The 9826-nt window shown below is 54.1% G+C and overlaps 1 protein-coding gene across 1 annotated transcript in view; it reads left to right on the top strand.

Annotated features, from left to right (window-relative positions):
• The first annotated feature begins 3291 nt into the window (after positions 1 to 3291).
• ARHGAP39 (Rho GTPase activating protein 39) overlaps positions 3292 to 9826 on the top strand; it is a 110687-nt gene continuing 104152 nt past the window's right edge. Inside the window, exon 1 of the mRNA XM_048938966.1 lies at positions 3292 to 3410. Coding sequence (XP_048794923.1) covers positions 3400 to 3410 — 11 coding nt within the window. The 5' untranslated portion in view covers positions 3292 to 3399. The remainder of the gene's footprint in view (positions 3411 to 9826) is intronic.

Raw genomic sequence — 9826 nt, 5'->3', positions numbered from 1 at the left:
GTCCTGTGATGTTCCTTGCAACCCCAACCATCCCATGTCCTTGTGAGGTTCTTTCCAACCCCAACCATCCCATGATGCTGAGAGGTTCCTTCCAACCCCAGTCATCCCATTGTGCTATGAGGTTCCTTCCAGCCATCAGATGACCCTGTGAGATTCCTTCCAACCCCAACCATCCCATAACCCTGTGATGTTCCTTCCAACCATCCCATGTCCCTGTGAGGTTCTTTCCAACCTCAACCATCCCATAATGCTGTGAGGTTCCTTCCAACCCCAGTCATCCCATTGTGCTGTGAGGTTTCTTCCAGCCATCCCATGACCCTGTGAGGCTCCCCCCAACTCGAACCATCTCACAATATTGTGAAATTCCTTCCAACCCCAACCACCCCATGACCTGGTGAGGCTCCTTCCAACACCAACCATCAAACCATGTCCCTATGAAGATCTTTCCCACCCCAACCATCTCATGATCCTGTGAGATTCCTTCCAACCCCAACCACCCCATGGTCTTGTGGGACTCCTTCCAACCCCAACCATCCCATGGCCCTATGAGGTTCTTTCCAACCCCAACCATCCCATGATGCTGAGAGGTTCCTTCCAACCCCAGCCATCCCATTGTGCTATGAGGTTCCTTCCAGCCATCAGATGACCCTGTGAGATTCCTTCCAACCCCAACCATCCCATAACCCTGTGATGTTCCTTCCAACCATCCCATGGTCCTGTGAGGTTCTTTCCAACCTCAACCATCCCATTGTGCTGTGAGGTTCCTTCCAACCCCAGTCATCCCATTGTGCTGTGAGGTTTCTTCCAGCCATCCCATGACCCTGTGAGGCTCCCCCCAACTCGAACCATCTCACAATATTGTGAAATTCCTTCCAACCCCAACCACCCCATGGTCTTGTGGGGTTCCTTCCAACCTCAACCGTCCCATGGTCCTGTGGGGCTCCTTCCAACCCCAACCATCCCTTGACCCTGTGAGGTTCTTTCCAACCCCGACCACACCATGGTCCTGTGGGGCTCCTTCCCACCCCAACCATCCCATGATGCTGTGAGATTCCTTCCAACCCCAACCACCCCATGGTCTTGTGGGGCTCCTTCCAACTCCAACTGTCCCATGGCCCTATGAGGTTCTTTCCAACCCCAACCATCCCATGTCCCTGTGAGGTTCTTTCCAACCCCAACCATCCCATGATGCTGAGAGGTTCCTTCCAACCCCAGTCATCCCATTGTGCTGTGAGGTTTCTTCCAACCATCCCATGACCCTGTGAGGCTCCCCCCAACTCGAACCATCTCACAGTATTGTGAAATTCCTTCCAACCTCAACCACCCCATGACCCTATGAGGCTCCTTCCAACCTCAACCATCAACCCATGTCCCTATGAAGTTCTTTCCAACCCCAACCACCCCATGGTCCTGTGGGGCTCCTTCCAACCCCAACCATCCCTTGACCCTGTGAGGTTCTTTCCAACCCCAACCACCCCATGGTCCTGTGATGTTCCTTCCAACCCCAACCATCCCATGTCCTTGTGAGGTTCTTTCCAACCCCAACCATCCCATGATGCTGAGAGGTTCCTTCCAACCCCAGTCATCCCATTGTGCTGTGAGGTTTCTTCCAACCATCCCATGACCCTGTGAGGTTCCCCCCAACTCGAACCATCTCACAGTATTGTGAAATTCCTAACCCCAACCACCCCATGACCCGGTGAGGTTCCTTCCAACCCCAACCATCAACCCATGTCCCTATGAAGTTCTTTCCAACCCCAACCACCCCATGGTCCTGTGGGGCTCCTTCCAACCCCAACCATCCCTTGACCCTGTGAGGTTCTTTCCAACCCCAACCACCCCATGGTCCTGTGATGTTCCTTCCAACCCCAACCATCCCATGTCCTTGTGAGGTTCTTTCCAACCCCAACCATCCCATAATGCTGTGAGGTTCCTTCCAACCCCAGTCATCCCATTGTGCTGTGAGGTTTCCTCCAACCATCCCATGACCCTGTGAGGTTCCCCCCAACTCGAACCATCTCACAGTATTGTGAAATTCCTAACCCCAACCACCCCATGACCCGGTGAGGCTCCTTCCAACACCAACCATCAACCCATGTCCCTATGAAGTTCTTTCCAACCCCAACCACCCCATGGTCCTGTGGGGCTCCTTCCAACCCCAACCATTCCATGGCCCTATGAGGTTCTTTCCAACCCCAACCACCCCATGATCCTGTGGGGTTCCTTCTCACCCCAACCATCCCTTGACCCCGTGATTTTCCTTCCAACCACCCCATGACCCTGCCAGGTTCCTTCCCACCCCAACCATCCCATGATCCCATGAGTCACCACCAGATGGCTGCTGCCCCACACCATTTCCCACAGCATCCACCACGATCCCTCTCTGAGACTTCAGATGCCCACCCTTGGGGCTACAACCCCGAGCTCCCCCAGCGCGCCGTGTCACCCCGCGATGGGGACACAGTGCCGCGTGAGCTGGGGACACGTGGCAGCCTGTCACCACGTCCCAGATCGATGCACTTCTCCTGGGGCTGTTCACAGCTGATGCACTGTGAGCAGCCTGCCTGCAGTCCTGCGACTGTCTGTTAACATGTGCGTGCGTGTACATACGTTGCATACATGCACATACATGTGCACATGGCCGATGCACGTGTGCTGTGGCACTGTGCACACATACGTGTGCTCCCACTGCTCACATGTGTGCACGCACGCCCATGGGACTGCATGCACATTGCACACAGCATGCCCATGTCTGTCCACACGCGTGTGCATGGCGTGCAGTGTGCACTACATCCCATGTGCACACGCGTGTGCTGCGCTCATACGTGCACACGTGCACGCTGAGCCCCATGCTCGTGCCCGCGCCCTGTATCCATGCACGTCACCTTGGGGGCCGCGCGTGCCCTGAGTCCGAAGCGTAAAAAAAAGTGGAAACGTAGCAAAAACGTAGCAAAAAAAGTAGCGAAAATCGGGAAAAATCTCAGCCGCCCATTCAGAACTACAACTCCCATCATGCAGTGCGCCGGCGGGCGGCGCGGGGAAGGGGCGTGGCTCAGGGATAGCCCCGCCCCTCAGCTCTCTCCCCATTGGCTGCGCCCCCGTTGTCGCTGGTGACGGCGGGACGCGGCGGGGCCGCCGGGCTCAGTCAGCGGCGGGCGGTGTGGGGGAGAGGAGGTGGGGGGGTGTTTTGTCGCGTTGCGCCGTTTTTAAATTATTTATTTATTCTTTTTTTTTTAATTTATTTTTCAGTTTTTTTTGTTGTTGTTGTTGAAGTGGGGGGGGTAACGGGGGTGGGGGAGGAAGGGTAAAAAGGAGGTAGGCGGCGGTTCGGCTCGATGGGGGTCAAGAGAGGAAAAAGCCCCCCCGGGGCCACCGTGGAGCGGTAGGGCCGGCGGGAAGATGGCGGAGAGGTGAGCGGCGGCACCGAGGAGGGTGGGAGGGGGTGGGTTTTTTGGGGGGGGGGGGGAGGAGGAGAAGGTGAGGCCTGTTTGCGGTTGGGAACCCCGCAGGTACGACCCCCCCTGCCCCCCTCCCGTGGTCCCTGAGGGGTCAGAGGCCCCTCTATGCCCTGAGTCCCCCCGGTGTTAAAATTTGGGGGTCTCCCCCCCCCGTCCTCCCCTTAAAATTTGGGGGACCTTCACCCCCCACCCCGCATCCCCTTTCCCCCTCCATTCCAGAATGCAGATCCTCCTTTTTTTTCTTTATTTTTAATTATTTTTATTTTAAGTCCTGTTTTAACACACGATTTCTTTTTATTTTTTTTGGGGGGGGGGGGGGGGGTCCTTCGCATCTCTATTTCTTAATCACGTTCATGAAAAACAAGGGGGGGGGGTGGTTAATTAGTTAATTAGCACCTGCTGTGGGCTAACCCCACCCTGTGCGCCTCCCCCCCCCATATTGAATGCGGATCTGGGGGGGGGGGGGGGCGGATCCCAACCCCACCCTGTTGCTTGGGGATGGTGGTTGAATCCCCCCCCTTCCCCACCACCATTTTTACTGAGATGGGGAAGGTGAACCCCCTTTCCTCCCCCCCCCCTCCCCAATTATGGGGAGTTGGACACCCCCCCCGCCCATCCCCCCCCACTTTAGTTTCTATGGGGGGCTTTTATTCCATTTTTAGGGGTTATGGGGGGGTTGGTTGCCTGCCCCCCTGCCCCCCTGCGTTGATCTGTGTGGGGTTATGGGGAGGGTTGGAGCTCAATTTTAGGGGTTTTGGGGGTGTTTTCAACCCTTTCCCCCCCCATCGGTGTCTGTATGGGTCTATATGGTGTTTGGGGGGGGTTGCATGACCCCTCCCTGTTCTCTCTGACAGTTATGGGGGTGGTTGGAGCCCATTTCTAGGAGCTGGGGGGGGGGGGGTACTGGATGCCCCCCACCCCCTTTTCCCTGTGGGGGTTATTAATGGGGGGTGGTTTTTGGTTGGGGGCAGAGCAAGGGGGTGCATCCCACCCTTATTGCTTATTCTGGGGCTGGATTTCCTCTCCCCCCCCCCCCTTAGAAAGTGAAGGGGGGGAGGGGGGAGAGGTTTTGCATCCAACCCCCTCATAAAGGTGGGATCCAACCTGCACCCCCCTCCCCTCCCCCAGATGGAGCATTTCACTATAGGGGGGTTGGATCCCTGCCCCCCCCCCATCTGCCTGTAGTGCTTCTGGGGGGCGGGCGCCCTGTGGAGGGGATGAGGGCTGGACAGCCTCTCCTTGCTCTCTATGGGGTCTGGATTTCCCATTCCTCCCCCCCGTATCTCCCTATAGGGTTTCAAAGGGCCTTGGATTTCCCTATAGGGCTCTTGGGGGGGGGGGGGGGGGGGCAGAGGGGAGGGAGGAAGAGGATTCCTGCTTCCTATAGTGGTTGGGGGGGGACTGGATCCTCCCCAGTTCCCTATAGAGGTTTAAAGGGAAGTGGGGGGGGAGGGGGAGAAAGGAGGGGGGGGGGTGGCTGTTCCCCTCACCCTATGGGGGTTGTGGGGTGCGCTGCCTCATCCCTCCACCCTATGGGGGATTTATGGGATCTGGGCACCCCATCCATCTCCCTGTGAATGTTCTGGGGGTTGTGGGGGGGGTGGCACATCCCCTCCATATATACATTTTAGGGTCGTTTCCCCCCCCTTTCCCCCTTCCAGCCCAGCGCTCCGCTGCAAGGTGTGGCTGTTTGAAGGGGGGGGGGGGGGGGACACAGCAGGGTGGGGACTTTTTGGGGGGGGGGGGAGGGGATGACTTTGGGGGGGGCTCAGAGCTTGTGGGGGATAAATGGCTGTTTTTTGGGGGGGTGGTCTGCACTGGGGGGGGGGGGGGAGGGATGGGGGTGGTGATCTTTTAATCATCACATGCGGCAAATGGGAGCCGCTTTGATTCGTTCCCTCCTCCCTTCCGCTCATCGCATCGCTTTGCTGCTTCTCTCCGGCTGTGAAGCTGCAGGTTGATTATTGTTCTCGTCTATTAATTAAACGCCTTCTCAGGGGCTTTGAATTTTTCTTTTTTTTTTTTTTTTTTTTAAGGCTTTTTTTTTTTCCTTTCCCTCCCCTTTTCCCCCCAACTGCAGTTTTTCACCCAACCCTCGGGTGACCTCTACGGATAAAAACCCGCAGCTGCTTCGCGCGCCGCCACACCTGGCGCGAGCAGCTGGGTGGGGAAAAAAATCATTTAAAAAATGTAAAAAATAAATAAAAAAATAAAAATGGGGGGGGGAAAACGATGAAAATAGCAAAATTTGGGAGGTTGGGGGGCAGCCGAGAGCAGCAGGTGAGTTGGGCAGGGCGCCGCGCGCCCCTCGTTGGCAGCACCGCCGCTTCCACCTTTTATTTTTGCCCCTTTTCATCCTCTCAATCCCTTTTTTTGCCCATTTTCATCCTCTGAGTTTTTTTTTCTCTTTACCTGTTTCCACCCCTCTTTTTGCCCATTTCTGTCCTCTTTATCAGTTTTTTTTGGCACGTTTTCATACCTTTTTCCCCCGTTTCCACCGTCTCGATCCCTTTTCTTTTTTGCCCATTTTCATTCTCTAAGTCCCATTTTCTTCTTTGCCTGTTTTTGTCCTCTTTATCACTATCTTTGCCCGTTTTCACCCTCTGTATGTTTTTCCCCCCTTTTTCTTACCCCCAATCTCTTTTTTTGCATGTTTTCTTCCCCCTCATCCCTTTCGTTGCCCATTTTTTATCCCATCTCTTTTTTTCTTATTATTTTCTCTCTCTTTTTCTGCCCGTTTTCATTCCTTCTGCATCACTCGGGTGATGCCCAGCACCATTTCTTCCCCCCCCCCCCCCCGATTCGAAGCATTTTTGGGGGCTTGCAGACCCCCAACCATTGACCCCAGCACTGATTTCTCAGCCCTTTGCTCACCTGGTGCCATTTCCTGCCCCAAATTCGGATTAATCCTGCACTGCACTCAGTGCTCTCAGCTGCATTTCTGTGATCTGTCGGTGCTGTTGCGTGGCTGTGATTCCTGGATGGGTTTGGGGTTATTTGGGGGGAATCACATCCATTCTTTTTTTGCTGCTGTGCCATTGGCCTGTGGGCAGTTCCTACGCTAATGGCGACGTTGGGTGAAATTTTGGCCCTTTAGGAACAGGAACCAAACTGTGTAACACTCACTAACCAACCTGGCAGCGCAGAAGCTGCGATGTGGAGCGGGTTGTGCTGACCAAGAAGCGCCTTTTTATTCTGGTTTCAAAGCATTTATCTTCTTTCTCAAGCAGCAGCGAGCGTCGTGGAGCTGCGGCTGTCGGGTGTAGGCTGTGGCAGTGATCTTGGAGCAGGGCTGTGGCCCACAAGGGTTGGGAAGAGTCCCCATCCATCTACAGCATACAGAGATAGGGTGTATTATTGATTCCCAGCGATTTCGTTTAAAAATAATGATAATTTTATGGATATTTGGATGCTTATCTTTGGGAAGCAGGAAGGCAACAACCGTGTGCACGTGGATGCTGTTGGACATCGCAGCTCTGGTCTGTGTGTTGTCCAAAGCAACGTGGATGGGCTTTGGGTATCTGTTAGGATGGATCTGTGCCCGTGTTGGGGATGGATGGTCTGTAAGGTCTCTCCCCCATCCCAAATCTCTTGGGTTGTCCCCAGTACAGCTGCTCCACACGCACTTGGAGAACGTGGTGCAGCTCTGGTGCGTGTGGCTGGCTTGAGTGCCTGCAGAGCTGCTCTTCTACCTCTTTGATATTAAAAAGGGGTGACGTGTAGGATGGCCCCAACAACCTGTTTGTGCACAGCTCTGTCTTCTCAGCCTTTGCAATCTGCCTTCTTATTCCTTGGGTTTGTGGGATCTCCAAGCCAACCCTTGGTTGCGGCTCTGGGGCTCCAAATGCGGGATGAGGAAAATCCAGGCTGTCTTGGGAGTCTCCTGATGGACTGAGGTGTTTGCTGTGGAACCTTGGAGGAATTGGCAGAGCTTTGGTTGCTGAAATATGTCAGCTCAGGCTGGATGAAAGCGTTGATGGGCAATGTGGCCCAATGGCCGAAGTGCCCCGTGGAGGTGCCTTGGGGCTCTGACAACAAGGAGGTGTTGTGAAATGCTGCTGGGAATTGGGCAGGGGTTCTGAGAAGGGGTTGTCTCAGCCTTGTGAGGTGATATCCTGGAGCTGAATCCATGGGTTTGGGTCTGAAGTTGACCTGTTTGGGTCCCAGACAGGTCCCAGTGTCCTCAGAGGAACAGCTGGCCCATCAGTGTTGTCAACCAGGCTCCACCTGACCATTCCAAGGGCATTGCCCCATCTTGGTGCATCCCATATCAGCTGAACTGTCCGTTCCCATCCCAGATCTATTCTCTGTGTAGGCTGGGGAAGATCCAGGGCAGGTTTTCATAGGAGAGTTTGTAGGTAAGCTATAATCTAGAGGGCAGACGCTGCATCTCGGAGGAGGGAGCTGGGTTTGGCCTGGCTCCTTGTGCAAGGCTCCAACCATGCCAACTTATTCCCTATGGTGGGATGAAGACCAAAGAGTTGTGCTGTTTTACTCCCCATCTCAGAGATGAGAGCTTGAGAAGTTCACCTCTGGTTACTCATGAACACACGCGGTGTAAAACAGGCAAACGAGAACCCATTGAACGGCGTCTAAATGGAGCCCCCACGATCCAAAGTGAGACCATAGAATATGCAATGAGTCTCAAGGCTGAATCTGGGGATAGAACTGACGTGTGAGCCATGGGGCTGTGAATTCCTTGGGGTTGGCACTGCAGAATGAAAATAGATGAGGACTGTGGGGCTTGGCCATCGCCGACCCATGCGCTTTTAGGGCACGTATGTAAACCCGCTTACCCCATGCAGTAATTCTCCATGAGAACTTTAGCTGCTGGTTGAGATCATCACAAGTGCAATGTTTTCTTTGCAGTATGTTTAAAAAGGAATTTCTTGTCCCCGTCTCCAGCAGCCGTGTTCTCCCTCTTGCATTTTTGCTTCAGTGATCATTCCCTTACATGCTCTAGATAGCGCATTGAGCCTGGATCTTCCCTCTTCTTCCTCTGTGTCCTCAGAAACATTTCTGCTGTCATTCTCCACCTTCTTCCACTCTCCGCTGAACCCAGGCTGCCTATTTTTAATTCCAGTTACCAAGAATTGAACGGGGGATAAATGCTCTCCAGGCACCCGGGGGAGAAGTGAAGCCAAGGCTGCATGCTTGGGATTGGCTCTTATTCCTCCCAGCCCAACACTGTCCCCTTGGAGGTGGCTGTATTCCTCCCAGGAACCCCCAGAGCTGGATTTCTCCCTTTCCCACCTCCTGGAAGGAGCAGTCCTGCTGTGCTGTTACTGTGGATGTGCTGCTCAAAATGGGTTTGATAACGGTGCCGCATCGTAACCCAGAGGTGTAACGGTACAGAGCGCGATTCCTGCAGTGAAAGATGTGGCTTTTTTTAGTTGTTGATGACCATCCCATAAACCTTGCAGCAAATGAGGCCTGAAATGGGCTGTCAGAAGAAGGGTTGGCTCCTTGTATCTTATGAATACCGACTCTGGGAAGTTTTGGTTCCCGAGTTGAGCGCTGGTTGAGAGTTGCTTTGATTGGGAGCCGTCCAAATTGGGTCCCGGTTCTGAACCCATCACAGAGGGCAAAGAGCCCATTTTTGGGGGGACAGAGGGGAGCAAGGGGCTCAGCAGCACCTGGGTGTGAAGATGTCACAGGAGGAAGGATGCCGGGGGCTCGCTGCAGCCCCTGTGGAACACGAACCCATCGCATCCATCTGTGCTATCTGCGCTCCCGGCCGATGCGCGCGGCTCCCGCCCTGCCTCTTCCCGAGGTGCTGACATTTCTCTCTCTGCCTCGTTGCATTTTTATTGATCTCCTTTCCCCGCTCCACTCTCTGCTTGAATGTAAATGACTTCCACGGGCGACGTGTTTGGAAACCCAAGCTTTTTTTTCCAACAAGAAATGTTACTTACTCGGCGAATCGGAGCTGTAGGATTACGATTGTATCGATCTTTCCGCGGCCCCTTTTGAAGGCCTCAGAAGCACTTTGCACGCAGTTAGGAGAGATCATGGCATGAGGCAAAAAAAAAAGTGCAATTGCTTATCGACTGCAGTTTCCATGATAGAGGACAGACAGACGGACGGCGGGGCGCGGTGAGCGGTAGAATTTAGGTTAGCGGAGTCAAGCATTTAGGACCAGACAAAAGTCCTGTTTGTCTGGGACGTTTGGACGCACAATCTCTCTTCTTCAGAAGCGTAAATCCTTTAGAGGTTATAAATGATCTCCAAAACAGCTTGGACCCGTGGTAGACCTGTAAAATGGGTCAGGTTGGAAGAGACCTTAGAGCCTATCCTGTTCTAACCCCATGGGCAGGGACATCTCCCATTGACCACATTGCCCCGTGGGCCCCTCCAGCCTGGCTGTG

Source organism: Lagopus muta, chromosome 3 (genome assembly GCF_023343835.1).
Source record: "Lagopus muta isolate bLagMut1 chromosome 3, bLagMut1 primary, whole genome shotgun sequence".
Classification (NCBI taxonomy): Eukaryota; Metazoa; Chordata; class Aves; order Galliformes; family Phasianidae; genus Lagopus; species Lagopus muta.
This window is presented reverse-complemented; position numbering and strand designations above follow the sequence as displayed.